Source organism: Etheostoma spectabile, chromosome 20 (assembly GCF_008692095.1).
Source record: "Etheostoma spectabile isolate EspeVRDwgs_2016 chromosome 20, UIUC_Espe_1.0, whole genome shotgun sequence".
Taxonomy (NCBI): Eukaryota; Metazoa; Chordata; class Actinopteri; order Perciformes; family Percidae; genus Etheostoma; species Etheostoma spectabile.
The window spans coordinates 14,890,682-14,907,437 of record NC_045752.1 but is presented as its reverse complement, the minus strand read 5'-3'; the positions used below and the strand labels follow the sequence as shown (position 1 = coordinate 14,907,437).

General features: G+C 39.0%; 1 protein-coding gene and 1 long non-coding RNA gene across 15 annotated transcripts in view; one reads left to right on the top strand and one right to left on the bottom strand.

Annotated features, from left to right (window-relative positions):
* kiaa1109 (KIAA1109 ortholog) overlaps positions 1-5,076 on the top strand; it is an 82,355-nt gene extending 77,279 nt beyond the window's left edge. For 13 of the 14 annotated variants that reach the window (XM_032500047.1, XM_032500049.1, XM_032500057.1 and 10 more), the window contains 4 exons: positions 641-835; positions 2,160-2,294; positions 2,992-3,157; positions 4,114-5,076. In XM_032500047.1, the coding sequence (XP_032355938.1) occupies positions 641-835; positions 2,160-2,294; positions 2,992-3,157; positions 4,114-4,330 (713 nt within the window). In that variant the 3' untranslated portion in view covers positions 4,331-5,076. The remainder of the gene's footprint in view (positions 1-640; positions 836-2,159; positions 2,295-2,991; positions 3,158-4,113) is intronic. The other variant, XM_032500046.1, reaches the window with a different exon arrangement.
* A 6,060-nt stretch (positions 5,077-11,136) lies between these two features.
* LOC116669940 (uncharacterized) lies at positions 11,137-13,463 on the bottom strand. The gene is made up of 5 exons (XR_004326915.1): positions 13,359-13,463; positions 12,981-13,040; positions 12,495-12,579; positions 12,138-12,303; positions 11,137-11,526 (listed from the first exon to the last, which is right to left on the bottom strand). It is a non-coding gene; the product is annotated as an uncharacterized LOC116669940 (long non-coding RNA).
* Positions 13,464-16,756: the final 3,293 nt, after the last annotated feature.

The following is a 16,756-nucleotide window of genomic DNA, read 5'->3' as shown; positions in this document are numbered from 1 at the left end:
TCCCATGTCGAAGTGTCCTTGGGCAAGACCCTAAGCCCCTAATTGCAAGACGTCGGGAGCAACTCGGCCCCCGTTCCTGCGCCATCGCTGGTGTAAATGTGTGTGAGTGTTTATCTGATGAGCACCTTGTACGGCAACCTCGGCCACAGTGTGGGAATAGCGCTTTGATTAGCCGTTAAGACTAGAAAAGTGCTAAATAAGAACAGTCCATTTACATTTACGCTACATTTACTCTGTCACCAAAGTGGATCCGCACAGATAGAAATCCAAAAGGTAAATCCCCCCCTCCTACTCCCACAGCCCCCTATCGGCGCTCTCGAGTAACCACGAATTGACAATATAAAAATAGAATTGTATCGCCCAACCCTTAATAGGTGTAGCTAACAAAGTGTCAAGTGGGTATAAATTGCTTCATGTAGCATCTTCTCAAACTTTAAACTTGTCTCAACTTCAGACAGCTCTGACTAAAAGAACACAGACACAGCGATTGTGTTTTTTGCCGGAGAGCTACATTCTGTCTGCCTTTCCTTGCAGCTGCTGCTTGTTATCTTAAATGTAAAACAGGTGCAGTATTGGAACGACGCAGAGAAGTGTGAACGTAACCTTGAAGAGTTTTGACATGTTTTATCTCTTGTTTCAGAGTTGAACTTGCTCAGGAACGTGGAAGCCAACAACCAAGAGAGCGGAGCGACTGCCAAAAGCTCGAGTCTGCTGAGCAGCTTCCGCAGCTCCTCCAGCTACAACCATGAAACAGAGACCATATTTGCTCTTCCCAGAATGCAACTGGACTTTAAGTCCATCCACGTACAAGATCCTGATGAACCTACTCTAACAGGTAGGGACTGGAGCCCGCAAAGTAATGTAATGGTACATAAAGACAACATACAATCTGTTGGACTCTTTTCTCTGACTGCGATAAGGGTCAGGCTATCTTTTCATCACGCTAGTCAGCAAATATTGGGTTAACTGTTGTTAACTAACATGAACCCTTGCACAATCACATAGACTTAGCTGCACAATAATATTTTATTTTGCAAAAGAAACTGGATCTGTTTGTCTAACTGGTTTAAAGGTCCCATGGCATGAAAACTTCAATTTAGGTTGTTTTTTTTAACATTAATATGAGTTCCCCCAGCCTGCCTATGGTCTCCCATTGCCTAGAAATGGCGATAGATGTAAACTGAGCCCTGGGTATTCTGCTCTGTGTTTGAGAAAATTAAAGCTCAGATGGGCCGATCTGGAATCTTGCTCCTCATGGGGTCATAAGGGGCAAGGTTACCTCCCCTTTCTCTGCTTTGCCCAAGAATTTGGCCCACCCATGAGAAAGAGAGAGACATCATGGCTTTTAAATGAGAAAAGTGGCAGTTGGTCAAGGCCACACCCCCACCCCCCTCAAAAGCTACAGACTCAGACTCGGCACATACTAATGAAAGCTCATTGTTGGACTGGCTCTAGTGGTTGTAATTCTGCACCAAGGCTGAATTTTGGGAAAGAGACTCCAGATACAGTATTAGGAGACCACTAAGGTCTACATAAAAGCATCCAAAGAGCACCATGTCATGGGACCTTTAAAGAAATGTGGTTTCATAGTCAGTTATCAAGCATTTGTAACATCACACTTCCCCTGAGTGACCCAAATCCATATCATATACTAATGGTATAGCTGCATACTCATCCCTGAAATATATATATTTTTTAAACTTTGTTCCATGGACATTGTGCTTTTTCCGCCATAGTTTATCAGGCTTGCCGATAGGGCTGCACGATATGAGGAAAATATGCCGTATGTGATAACGTTGTTGAGTATCACAATATAACTTGCGATATATAGAGATATTAAAGTGTACTCAGTTCTGACTTTTTGTTGCTTTTAGTCTTCTTCTAAAATACAACAAATTTGCTTGTTGAATTTAAAACGAATAAAAGGAAGTCATTTCTAACATTCTTTTATTGAACAAATTGAAGATAGAATCGTTACATTTGAATTTTCAGTTTTTAAAAATATTTTCTTTCAACTAACATAAAAACTCTTGTCGCAATATGTTGCCGCCTATATGTATATTGAGTTAGTTGGTACTGCGATTGCGATAAAACCAACGATACATTGTGCAGCCCTTCTTGCCAATGCAAAAGTATTCATTATTTTCTACTTGTTCCAGAAGCCAACAGCAAGCCCAAAGTGGAGTGCAGCGTTGTGACAGAATTCACAGACCACATCTGTGTCACCATGGACGCCGAGCTCATCATGTTTCTTCATGACCTGGTGTCTGCCTACCTGAAAGAAAAGGAGAAAGGTTTCTGGCTTTACTAAATCATCATTCATCCATTCATCCATTCATTCAATCGTTCCTTAACCCTTTCAGGCATTGAGTAAAAATAATACAATGTTTAGTCATTTTTACTGTCCACACTCACTCATGAGTCATCTACAACAGGTGGAGCAATGAAAGTGGTTTTATTTGAGAGTGAATGACTCATCCAACCGTCCGAGGAGAAATAACAATATGAGCCACATCTGTCTGCCTCTTTACCTGCGAAGCTGTTTGCATGCTGTTGGGCTCTTTTCGGACAAAGCAGCATAAAATGCAGGCAGCTGAGTGGTATTTTCATACACACAGCGGTGAGGTCAGAGTGCCCAATGCAGGCAGCATTTTAATTGGTTTCCCATTGTCACGAAGGGACAAATTAGCACTCTTTATGCCAGCAAGCTCGCATTCTTCATGACAATTACAATAGTGCCTGGACTTTGTTGTGTAGATTCTGCAGCTGAATAGAAAGAGAGAGGCGACCACTGAAGACTTTCACAAGCTTTCAATCCATCCCGATTAATTGAAGCGCAGATGGGTATTTAAATGGGAATAGAGTCGAGCTCTATGCTATCAAGGTGCCGACCTTGCTATCAAGGATATGAATAAATGTTTAATTGTGTTCCACTTCTGGATGTTATTGAATGTTTTTTGCAACTTTTTTTTTTTTTGCCCGTGTCCTCAGCCCTTTTTGCCCCGCGGATGTTCGCGGCTCGTCCAGGCCAGAAGAGCCCCACAGCCCTGCACGATGAAGGGTCCACAGACAAGGACAAAGATGACGGCATCAACTACACCACGGTGGACTGGAGGGAGTTCATGTGCAACACCTGGCACTTGGAGCCGACTCTCAGGTCCGCTCTGCTCCACTGCACCACAATTAAAGTGTTTTGTGTTTGATTTGTTGACAGACGCACAGCCTTTCTTGTGACGCAGTCAAATTGAATCACAATGATCATTCCAGAGAGGACACAATAAGCGTCATTCTTTGTGACCAAGCCATATTTCTACTGCACGCACACACGCATCAAACTTCCGATTCAAAATATCCAAGGCTGTCATACATCATTATATAAGACTATTAGAAATACAAGCCACACAACTGATCTTAAAAAGTCTTTTTTTCACACTGAACTAAATCGTTTTTACAGTAAAGAGTGACTTAGTGTCTTACAGTCTACCACATATAGTAGAAGAAAATGCAGGAAACTGAGTGTTAATAGTATTTCAGCATAAAGAATGCACCAAAAATCCATTTCATGCTGTTTGTTGGGTTTGTGTTATTTGTCAGCTCTTAAACTGGGTAAAAGGTCCGCATTAAGTTTATATTCTCTATTTTATTATATAATTGAATTATTATTAGTAATGCATTAATGTGTAAGCAGCATTTTATGTTGCATCTGGTTGAGATGGAGCTATTTTTAAATTGAATACTGTAGATAAATTTGTAGCCATGCATCAATTTTATAAGCTCATAGATTTTGTTTGTAATAGCGTCATCTCCAAAGTAACTAGTACTGAAGTAAAAACTACAATATTTCTCTCTGAGACGTGTTGGAGTAGAAGTATGAAGGAGCAGAAAATGGAAATACTCAAGTAAAGTAACTCAAAATGACACTTAAGTACAGTACTTTAGTAACTGTACCGAGTTACATCCTGCTAGTGGTAGTGAGGACATTTGGACAGAAATAAGTTGTAAAGAACAAATTGGTTTCCGTAGTTTAAACGCAAAATAATTCCCCAGTACTTGGCCTATAATGCCTGAAATGCATTTAGCATTGACTAATCTAAACATGTCCTCGTTCATTAGGCTTATCTCCTGGACAGGACGTAAGATTGACCCAGTGGGTGTGGACTACATCTTGCAAAAACTGGGCTTCCACCACGCCCGGACTACGATTCCCAAGTGGCTGCAGAGGGGCGTGATGGACCCATTGGACAAGGTGCTGTCAGTGCTTATCAAGAAGCTGGGCACTGCCCTGCAGGACGAGAAGGACAAGAAAGGCAGGGACAAAGAGGAGCACTGAGAAACACTCGTACCACTGTAATGAAAGCTGGGCATACCTTCCTGCAGGGCCCAAACACTGGATTACTGTATTACAATGGCCACTACTGTACAACACATTAGTCAAATGTCCCCGTTTTACCTGCTACAGCCTGTGAATTTCAGCATAGTTGTTTACTGCGGTTCATGCCACTTGCAGCTCTGACTGAAGCAATTTGCACCAATGTTGTTTTCTGTATATTTTGATCAAAGTAGCAATTTTCAGAATTATTTGACTGCTTTAATCGTAAAAAAAAAAAAATTGCCTCTTTTACCTGTTGTAAATGACCTTACTGAAATCGCTTGAAAGTTTATTTTAAGACTTACCAATATTTCATGAGAAATTATTTCTTATACCATTGCCTTTTCTTTGTTTCCCATGGAACACATGGTAGATATGCTTTATGTATTTTATAGTGTAGCTTTAAGATATTTAAGAACATTTCAGTGACAGTGTTGTTGATTTTTTTTTTGATGTGAACAAATAAATACTGGGAGGTTACGGCATCCACTCAGTAATGAGGATAACATGAACTTGTAATTTTAATTTGAACCAAGATCACTATTTATGGGTACGTGGAATGCAAGGTCTATAACATGTATTTGCTTGGTGTGTCAAGCTTATTTTTGTCCTTTTTTTAAATCCATACTGCAGAACCAGTGTATATAATACAATTTCTTAAATATGTTGATTTCCTAACTTAATAAAAATATTGCCATTCAATTTTAGATGACGCTCAGGTCTGTTATTTTATTCAGTGGGTTAATACCAAACTCATACTTTGTAAAGGTATTATTTAAAATCTTTACAAATTATTTAAAATTTCAGTTTAAGGTCCATTCCACTGTTTTTACATACAAAGGTCTCCATGTCAGGAGTTCTATTCAGCATGTAAAAACCATATCTTTCTAAAGTCTGATGATGTCACAGTGATGTTCATCAGGGTCTCCTTGGCTTCGGCTTAAAATGTATAACAGAAAGCCAGCATTATAAACTGGGATGACATTTGTAAGATATGGCCAATTGCAATTTTTTTTTATTGTTTGCCTTTTGTGAGACTCCCAATTTTATGCTATCCTGGAAATCCAGAGTTCTCGCAAGAGCACAGTTTGAATTTGCTCAGCAAGTTACTCTGACATCGAGTAATGCTGCTCATTAACTATACCCTTGTAGCTGAGCTGCACCAATCACATCGGTGCATTTGATAAAGGCGGGCCAGAGGCGAGCTGAATAGATGACGACAGTTTAATCTACCAGTTAGCTCCGCTGGTAGCTAAGCGTACGGAGCTCTGGATACGTCACCCCGTGTGTTGATGGGATTGGTCGTAGTGAGATTTTCAGATGCACGCTTGTGCCGCACTTCGAGATGGGCAACTTTCATTACTCGATGCCAGGCCCTTAATCTTTTGGATTTGGGTCTGGATTTTCAGATAACTTTATGCAGGAGCAAAACTAAATCACTAGAGCACCCCTTTTAATGAAGTTTGGTTTGTGGAGATGGTTCTCTTTTTGTTATTTTTGAAGCATTTTGCGTCTTTTACTGCTCATTTTCCTATAAGTAAAATGCATCACTTCATGTGGCAAAGGAGTTTTCCCAGGAAACAGCTGTCAGACAGGTGTTCAGAACTTCAAATTAAACTTGAATGAACAGGGAATGGGTTATGTTCCTTTTGAAACTGTCTCACATTGTTTGAGTCAAAGCTTTAATGGTTTCAGCAGTATTACGTTTTCTTTCTTAAGGCAGTAATTTGTTTCTGTTCTGGCTTTTTAGGTCAATTAATGAGTGCTTGTGTAAGTATAAAAGATTCACTTATAATTCATAACAACTTCTACTAGTTTCCTCCAATGTTTGTCAGAATACTTCCCCACCATCTTGCCCCCTCCTCCATCTATAAAAAGCCTGCTGTTCTCACCTTAGGGCTTTGTTAATACAGTCCTTTGACTGAAAGACTCCCCGTACCACCGCTAATCTCTTCCGCTGAGATATCCCCCCTCACCATGAGCCGTGTTCCACTTTTGGTTCCATGCCATGGTTTTGCATTTTTGATGGTGCGTTGGCGGGTGAAGGAGAGCACAGTGGGATTGTGGTAAGGAAGGGAACTGCGGCATTCCTCTGTGATGTCTGCTGTGAGATTACAGCAGTGTCACCTGAGGAAACCCAGACAGCTCACTGGGAGAGCACACTTGAGTCTTTGCTCTTGCTTGCCTGGGCCGGACATTATTTTAGATTTTTATTCTGCTTGCTGCACACGCTTTCCTTTGAAGTCATTTCTATTTTACATACCCCTACACTGATTTTTTTTTCTTCCTTTTCTTTCTTTTAGTTCACAGAGCTACAGTGTACACGTATTAACATGAAAGCCAAGTGAGTGACCAGTAGATGGAGTCAAAAGCCAGTCGTCCCACAGTCTGAACTTTTCCTCAATTACACACCAGTTCCCTAAGGTTTACTGTCCTGCTACTGAATTATGAAATAGAAAGCGAATAGAAAGCATTAAAAAGTCATGAAGTGGCCAAAGATGTCGGACATCTTAAATTGCCTACCTCTGTCCTTCCTGGCCTGCTGGACCAGACGGTGCTCGGACAGTTTCCACTGAGTTGTGCTCAGTGAAGGAAAACTGACAAAGCGAAACGTGACCAGCATACACCGACAATGACAGAAACAGTCTTCATTAATTATAATGTAGAAGAGGTAGAGTTAAAACCGTCCAGAATGTATTGTGGAAAATAAATGTCTTAGCCACAGCATAAAGATCTTTTCAACATGAAGGGTTTTAAGCTTTCAGGTGAACAAAATACTAGTTGCGCTTTTGATTGTTTCCTAGTGTATCTGCAGTTTTAGGAAAATGCCTGTTCTCCTTCCAGAATGAAGTCTTTTTTTAGCAGGGAGCTTAGTGTATAGAAACCCAAATGACAGGATAATATTGAAGTTTTCATCCAGGCCAGGGGCCTTTTACGTTTCGCCCATACACAACAAAATGTGTCTTTAATGGGACAAAAAATAATCTAACAGCAATAGCCACATAAAACGCTTCATCATACACAACATTACACTGGCTTTGTATTAGCTATTTCATTTATCAGTAAAATGGATTCTTGTAAAAACACTTTATTAATGACTTGTTAAAGGAATGGTTCAATATTTTTGGGAAAAATGCTTATTTTCTTTCTTGCTGAAACAAGAAGATTGAAACCGCTTTCATATCTGTCTGTTAAACATAAAGCTACAGCCAGAGGGAGCTTAGCTTAGCCTAAAGACAGGTAACAGTCAACTCTGCCAAAATCAACCCCATTGAGTTGGATTCCTTGCCATGAGCTAGATGAGAAAATGAATACCACTCTACTGTCTGTACACTAAATAGGCTTTTAAACTACGGTTAGCTTAGCTTAGCATAAAAACAGGAGAATACAAAAACAGTTAGCCTTGCTCTGTCCAAAGCTACTCGCTAACTAACATGTTGTATCTTGTTAGTTTAATTTGTACAAAAACTGGAGTGTAATATCGAGAAGTAAAACCACAACTTGTCGCACTTAGGTTTGTATATGATTAATATGTTAATTAGTGACCTTTAGAGATGCTGGTAAGGAGATGATACCATCAAACAGAGCCAGGCTAGCTCCCCTTGCTTTTATGCTAAATCAAGCTAATTAGCTGCTGGCTGCCTTTTACCAGACATACAGTAAAGTGCTATCAATCCTCTCAATAGACTTACAACATTTTTTAACTATAGACTCCGTGGTTTAATTGAAAGACACGTGTTTTACTGAATTACTGCAATCAAAAAAGACTTCACAATCTGACAACCCAAAGCTGTTCTAACTGTTCTGTTCTAGCTTGTAACTGATCTATAAAGCATTACTAAATGATTGATTAACAATTGAGAAGCCTTACTACTTATAATCCCTTTACAAAGGGTTTTAAAAAACAGCAGCAAACATTTTTCTACATTTCCTATTTCCCCTTATTTTTATTCCCCTTATTTTAAAAATGTAAATTATAATTTTATGTGTTTTAAGCTTTGCACTGAACCAATATACAAGCTTAAGCAAGAGCTGATTGAAAATACAGAAAAGGAAGGGCAAGAGTACAAAGGCATGAAAATGTGAGTGATGTTTATTGTTATCTATTAAATGTATAATCCCATCACTAATCCCATGCACAGCTCCACTCAACCTAAAATTCACATAAGCAAGAAACAGTGATTATGTTTTCTCCAAAAACTATTATCTAATGGTTTCAGGGTTTCAATTTCATTTTTGAAAATGGGCTTTTAGAGAAGAATATTTTTCACATCTTTTGCAAATCATCGCCCCTGCTATGAGAGCCCTCATTAGCCTAATGATGGATAGAAAGAGTAAAGGCATGTTACCTTTATCTTCAAAGCTGTCTTCTAAGCATTGCCCTACAGAACAAATGTGCCCATGTGGGACAAATCAAGCCTGAACTATATTAAATGAATACTGCAGAGCACTGTTCTGATGTACAGCAACTAAACTGTCTTAATACAAATGAGCAGATTGAGGTTTGAGCTACTCTTTGATGGACTTTCTAATTGCTTGTTCCACTTCATCAGCTTTACCTTGATTTAATAATTTGGTGTAACAATATGGCGGAAGTGTTGAAAGGAGAAGCTGGTAGATAGCAGAATAGTCAGACTGTTCCATTCCCCAATACTCTGCTCAAACTGTGAAACGCTGCCGTGCAAAAAAGATTAGAGTCTTCACTCGCTTGGTGGTCACCACCCACAACCCACGTGTTGTCTGAACCCTCTCGCCATGAACAGCTGCCAAAGCTACTGCAGCTCCCTTACTAGCTTGAACATGGTGCTTTTGTACTATTGCCAAGGTAGCGGATTCAATCTCCTTGTGAGCCCACTAGCCAGCAGGTTGAAGGCTGTCAGACATTGTGGATATACAGCTTGTCAGTCTATCAGTCAATCCGTTTTTTCTTAGTAAATGCAGTTACACTTCTGTTCATAAAGAATTACCCAACTCTGCAGTCCCATTAAGTGTTTTATCTTAACACCCATTAGATAATTGTTTTGCTTTTATGGCCCACAAACTAAAGGTTTTGAACAATTCGCGTTAGAAGTTGTTTTTTCCGGCCGCTGCCATCTTGCCAGTCAAAAAGAGATTGTGTGCACAATGTTCTCAATGCTTGCGTTATTGTGTAGAGCCCAAGGTTATACTTGGAGCAAAGTTTCATGTTGTGTCGAGCCTTTTTATTGTTTTAAAAATAGCGATTTTCATGCTATCATAGAAGTGCCCCTAGCACTCCTATTCAAAAGGCCATTTGACGAAAATACGGTAAATCTTAAAAGTGGCGCTTCGGTCCTAATTATCCAATCCAATCCAATCCACTACTATACATTTAGCACGATTTTTAACAAACACAAAGTTTCCAAAGTGCTGCACAAAAAGAAAGAAAAAGCACAATTATACTTGTAAACGAAAGTTTGACTCAGGTACATTCACAAAAAGACCATAGGTTGCATTTTGGCGAGTTATGCTTTAATATGCAACACTACTTGCTGTGAAGCCACTAAGTGGCCAAAAAAATCTTTTAATGCAGGTTAACATGTTACGTATATTAAACTGCTGTAAGGATTCAGCTATTTGACTGTGATACAAGGAATGCTTGTGGACATTGTTAAACAGTTGAGAACAGCTAGAATGATTGCCAACCTATCTAGTTTACTCTCAAGCTGAGTCCTGCCACTCTCCGTTCAAAGACACTGTTTCACGCATTTCAATTCTTTCAGGAAATGATATGTCTTCAGGACCAGAAGGCGTGTCACACCGCTGACCGCTCTCACCTGTGGCACTTGTCAGACTTATCTCTGGCAGCGAGAGATACAGTCTGTGGGTTCACCAAACAAACCACAGCCTGCAATGACACAGCTTTATCACCAGAGATACATCAACTTTTGGTGCATGAACCTTCATTGGCAAACGTCACATGTACAAGTTGATTCTATTCTCTCATGTGCATCATCAGTAAGATGAAGACAAAGATGCAATACATCTTTGCATATTAGCTGCAGTTTTGCTCTCCCCAAGCCTCTTTGCTTTTGCGTTTTGATTAATTCATCCAGACTGGTGCTTTAGTTGAACATTTCTCAAGGCACAACATGAACTTTAGACATGTCTGCCGTCCCACAGATTGTTCAGTGACCCACCATTATTTAGATTTATGTAAACAAGGACGCGAGGTGTTTCATCCTACACTGTAACAAATTTGACTGTGATTTTACAGTAAACACCTGGCAAAAGTGCCTCAAATCTTGTAAATTACTGTTAGTACTGTTATAACTGTAAAAATAATTACAGTATAAGACAGTATTTCTTTACAGGTTTTGTTGTACATAAATTCCAGCAATGTTTTGTTTTTTTAAAGGAAAACATATTTTTATTGTGATTTAGTTTACAACATTACTTGTATTCTATTTAAATTACAGCTATTACCTGGCAACTCTAGTGCCAGGTAATAGCTGTAAATACTTCACAATACAATATGTTGTTGTAAATTGTTTTTACAACAACATATTGTATTGTGAAATATTACAGCTTTTTGCTGCAACTCAAGTATCCAGCAAAGATGTAATATTCCACAATACAATACATTGCTGTAAAAAATGTTTACAGTTAATTTAGTTTTTTACATTCGCAGCTTTGCTGATGCCTGTTGTAAAGTGTTTTAAATAAGACCAAGCTTGCTTTTAATTCAAAAACAATTGCATTAGATTCTCTTCAACTGTAAAATAAAACCAGAGTCAGAGATGCAAAATCATGACATTTTATTATTAAAATGCAACACAGTGTAACAATACTGTATGTTTTCAGAAGGTAACTTCTATTTTTCTTAAGAGCTCATTATGACCATGATAGAACCAACCCGATAATCGACCGCTGGACAGTCCGGCGAGGTTGGTGACTCAAGTCTGTTCGGTGTGCTCCGTGTTTAATTAGTGAACTGATTGTTGGAGAGCATGTTGAGGAACCAGCTGTGTTACTTTTTGTCATTTGTTGACGTCTACCTCTCCCCCTACCTCCCGCTGAGTAGAGAGGAGACGCGAGGGTTCATGCAGTTCCTCTCTTTCTCCTGTATGTTCTCACGTTTTTGGCTCAACACTTTTGTTGTCTTGGTTGCACCTGAAGGGTTCAGTCCGATGAAGCATCTGAAATCACAAAATCACATGCTAATAAACTTCATGAAAAAGTGCCTTAACTGCTCTACAAGATGCAAAATACATCCGGCTGTGCAAATCTGTATGTGGGTGTGTATATGTGTACATGCATGCGGGTGTGTATGCATAAAGATCCTTTTTTGTATGTTTGCTTTGAGCCATAGTGGGGAAGGTTGTGGCAGGGTGGGCATAGAAAATCATGCGTAACTGTAAAATGAACTTTCATCTAGGATTTCTTGTGAATGCAATAGATAAAAAAGAACAAGTTTGTAGTTTATTCGCCTAAATGCTCAGTTTACCTCAATGCAGAACTACTTTTCAAAATGCATAATCAAATAGATCTTTATTGTCAATGTTTGAAAAACAACAAAACAGTTTAACAGCTCTCAGAATGAATGCCATTAGTATAAATTAATTGGTTCGCAATGATTTAAAGCATTTAGGTAAATACTGCTAACTTACCCTTTTTATAAACTAAAAAATCATTTAAGGGATTTCGTAAGTACACTTGAAGCAAAATAAAATCTGTTACTCATAATAACTAACTCTACAAAATAATGATCAACTGCATTCGACTACTAGTTCTACAAGCACATAGTTACCTTTGAATGAATTTTAGTGTGCAAGATGCTTGCTCCGGGTACACCAGATTAAAGATGTAGTAGCTCGAAAACAAAGCTGCCATCCCAGCCACGAAGTTGGGATGTGGAGGCTCAACCACCTGACCCCCGATGCTCAGCATCCAAACGGTTTCTGTGAGAAATTCACCTAAACATAAAAAAACAAAGAAACACCAAACAGAAACACACACAGCTTTAATTAACTAACCATTTATGTGTCATTAATTATATAAACAACCCTGAAGACTAGTGCTTCACTACCAACACCCAAACTGTCACATTTATAAATGCCACAGAACATTATTACAAATTTAGGCATAATCGCATTAATGTTTTTACCTGAAAAGCTTCTTCAGCCATGTATGTTGTTGATCACTGTGCAGCGATGGTTCTCACTTTAGGAGGTTTCCTCCCCGTAGCTAGGCTAAACAATACAAAAGTTGAAAAACACACGTTATATTGGAATATAACATTATAACATCTGTAATAAGCAGTGTGTTAGGCGCCTATTGAGAATGTATAAGGGGTCGTGCAAAGTCAAACGTTATTATAATTTATACCTTACCTGTTAAATCGAACAATATATTATGATGGGCTTTCGCTTCAATAAGGCATTTTTTCTAACTATTGGGACTTTGTTCAACGTTAAGGCCGTCTGCAGCCTGATCTGAGGCGATGTGCTAATGCATACGGTCAAGCTAGCTAGCTTTTTTCCCACAACGTTGACTTCAGTTTGCTAGTGTAAGCTATAACGGTGAAGAAATGTACAGTCAGACAGTCAAATATAGCTAAATAAAACACTGACATTAGGCTAACGTTACTTACCAACGACCCAACTCCGTGGCGCCTGACCGTCCGGTAGCGTTAGCTACTTCTGCTGCATGCCTGCGTGACGTTAACATTGACGTTACAACACAGACTACTACGCTTAGTTAGTTGAAATAAATATAAAAAGGGTTAACCGTTAACGCCAACATTACACCCACTATACTTTCCTTAACTTTAGCATTAAACTGCTTCGCCTGGGATTGCTTGTTCAAAATTCCTTCTGAAAAGTCTCCAGCTAATGTTAGCTAACTATGAGTGAACTTTATTGTGGGGCCTGCACTAGACTGAAACACGGTCAACTTAGGTTATTTCAACAAGCATTAACAAGTTAAACCACAATTTAATTATGTAGGCTATTCATAATAATATACTTACGTATGGTGGCTGAGTGGAGTGGCAATGTGGCTCCTCTGCAATCCGCCATCAAATGGTCTTGTGTAAAGCAACTGCCTCGAGCAATGCATTCAACAGTAAATAACTGTACCTGTACTGCATCATTTACAGTCAAGGGCAAGTATGCCTGTAATTTCTTATGGAAAAAAGCTGTCAACTACTGTAATAGTGTTTTCACCCATAATGCATTGCAATATACAGCTAAACTTTGTAAAATGACAAAACAAGAAGTTACTGTAAAATTTAGCTGTAGAAATTACAGAAATTTGTTACAGTGTAGGCATATTCGTATTAAATGCCTCATGGGCTACTCATCAATGTTAAAGGGATGATGAAAATGCAACATGAATGCACTTGATTAAGACTGAAGATACTTATGTTACCCTTTTGGCTGATACTATGTCAGCTACTTTATTGTGTCTTTTCAATAAAGCACTTCTAACTAATGCCTTCAGAGACGGCAGAATCAATATTAACACAGTAGGTATTTGATTCAGGACCCTTTTAATGGCAATAATTATACACTGGTGGTCAACAAGATTGCACATTCATTTTGACAATTTCCCTTAGAGTTTCAATGACCTCAGCCAGAGCACACTGAGTTATCTCTCCTAAACTTAAAAAAACTAAATGGATGCAGTCAGGAGGTTGCTCAGTCTTACTTCTTTTAGCCCCTTGTGCAGCATTTGAGATTTGATCATGAAATTTTAATTGACTCACTTAAGCACTGAGGTGGGTATCTGGCTCAGCACTGAGCTGTCTCTGATCCCATCTTTCTAATAGTCCTTTGTCTGTTAGACAATTCATCTCTCAGTGGCAGACAGCTCTTAAAAAGTCCCACAGAGCTCAATTCCAGGTCTCGTCCCTCTATGGTACAAGCTCCCACTTGGACATGTCTTTTAATAAAAGTGCATGTCTCTCCAACGGTGTGCAGAAAACACAGATGGATACAAGCGGTTACAATAGTGACACAGACAGCATAAACCCATACTCATACTAAATGTCTTGATGGAAGTAAAGATCTTGTTAAAAACACTCATACCTCTTACTAAACTCATTTTAAACAAACTGATAAAGATTTAGATTTTTTGACCTTTAGTTTTAAACTTTTCTGTTCATTTTAGAACCCGAGATTTGAAGGTCATCTCTGTAGTATTTTGTGTCGGGCACTGACGGGCACTGTCCATATTATTATTGTAGGTTTTTATTAACAACTTTATTTGAATTTCCCCTTCATCCATGGCTGATTTCTATTACAAAACAGTGATCTTCATAAGGGCTTTGTGATCTTTATTAGGGCTTTGAGACCGCAACATTTGAAATTATTTGTAGGTTACACCTTTATTTTTACAGCCTTTTAAAGAACAAGGTGTAAAACAAAATCATGACAAAAGACATATAATTACACAAGGTAAAGTGGACACACCAAAGAGGTAATTCCCATAGACAAAGCTCTTTTTTTTTAATATATTTATCATGGATGATTAAGCTTGTAATGCTTGGGGAGGTTGGTCAAAAACTTAAAGGTTCTTTTTTGTGTAATCAAACTTTAAAAAAAATAAAAATAAAATTGAAAATATATGAAAGAAAGGGAGGGTGACAAAGGTCCTAGGGAAGATTTATATTTAGAGCATCATTAGGTAATTGTTGCGTATTGGCTGTCAGACCTAGCAGGAAGTCACTCACTCCAGATGTGCTAACAAACACCCATTATTAATTAAATGATTAACTACTGAAATACATTTCATGTGGCAGCGTCAGTTGAAATTCTAATGGCTGCCAGATGTTGGAGAGGTGTTTGACTGAAGCAGACAAAAAGAGAGTTGCAGTTGTGTCAAATAAAATCAATTCCAGATTCTGAACAGTGAAAACGCCTAAGTTCCCCTTGATTTTGTCTCTATGCTTTTAATGTTTTATGTAAAGCACTTTGGATTGCCTTGTTGCTGAAATGTGCTAAACCTTGCCTTCAGCATTAGAGGAATTATTTTTACATAATATGACAAGCTATAACGGGGGACATATTGCAAGCTACATTTGTAGCCATGCTACATAGCATGCACCTGTAAAAACTTAGGACATCCTTGTTAGCCTCAGCTGTACTTTGTGTAGTGCTAACTAGCAAATGTTAGCATGCTAATGCACTAAACTAATATGATGAACACTGTAAATATTATACCTGCATTATTTTGTGTAGCATTGTCATTGTGAGCATGTGGCTACGCTAGTGGGAGCATTCAGCAGTGCCTTAATACAGCCTCATAGAGCTTCTAGCTTGTTAAATGTATGGTTTATAAAGGTTTCCTCACTCTATAAGGCAAGCAATGAAAACGGTCACTGACTATATTTTTTGAGCAGAGACTATATTCACGTCATTGAGAAGAGCAGATGAACTTATTAGTAATGGTCTTCAAATAGCCAGGGTAGTAAAGGAGCTACCTGATTCATACAAGCCGTTCGTCTTGCATGTCACCCAGACAAATAATATTGTAACGTTCAACGGGTTTAAAACAAAACTGCGAAATTATGAAAGTACTGAAAAATATGGGAGGAGTGACGTGAATGTAGAAGAAGACAACGTGATGAAGACTGCCGGGACAACGAGGTTGCGTGGAATAAGAAAGAAAATGGACCTGGCTGAGGTCGAATATTACACGTGCGGTAAAAAGGGACAAATCCCAAGCTAGAAGAGAGGAACGAAAATGGGATACTGTACAGCGAGGAGGAGGACGCGGTCGAGGACGAGGCCCTGACCATGTGAAGAAAGCCGACGGAGAAACGGAGGCAGAGCCTACATCTTTCTCAGAGAGAACATGGAGAAAGGAGGTACGCTACAAGACAGAAAAAGGCTCCAGAATACTTAAAGGACTACCAGTACAAGGCTCAGTGCAACAATGACAAAAGTGAAAATTTAGATGATTTTTACAGAGTGGCTTATGGTGTACCTAAAACATTTAGAGAGGCTATGGACTCTAACAAGTCAAAAATTAGGATTGACGCAATGAAAGAGGAGATGAACTCTTTGACATAGAATGAGACTTTCACGCTGACACCACTGCCAAAAGGCAAACAAACAGTGGAAGGTTGATGGGTACATGCAGTGAAAGAGAGCCCAGAAGGATCTGAGACTTATAAAGCAAGATATGTTGCAAAAGGATATGTTCAAATAGAAGGGATTGAATATGAAGAGACTTGTTCACCGACAGCTAACATGACCTCTGTCCGAGCATTGATGCAGGTAGCTGCACAGGAGGACCTTACCCTGCACCAAATTGGTGTGAAGACTGCTCACCTCTATGCTTGAATGGACTGTGAGGTAGCCTATATATGGAACAACCAGAAGGCTTTGAAATCCTAGTCAAAGACAGGAGAACATTTAGTGT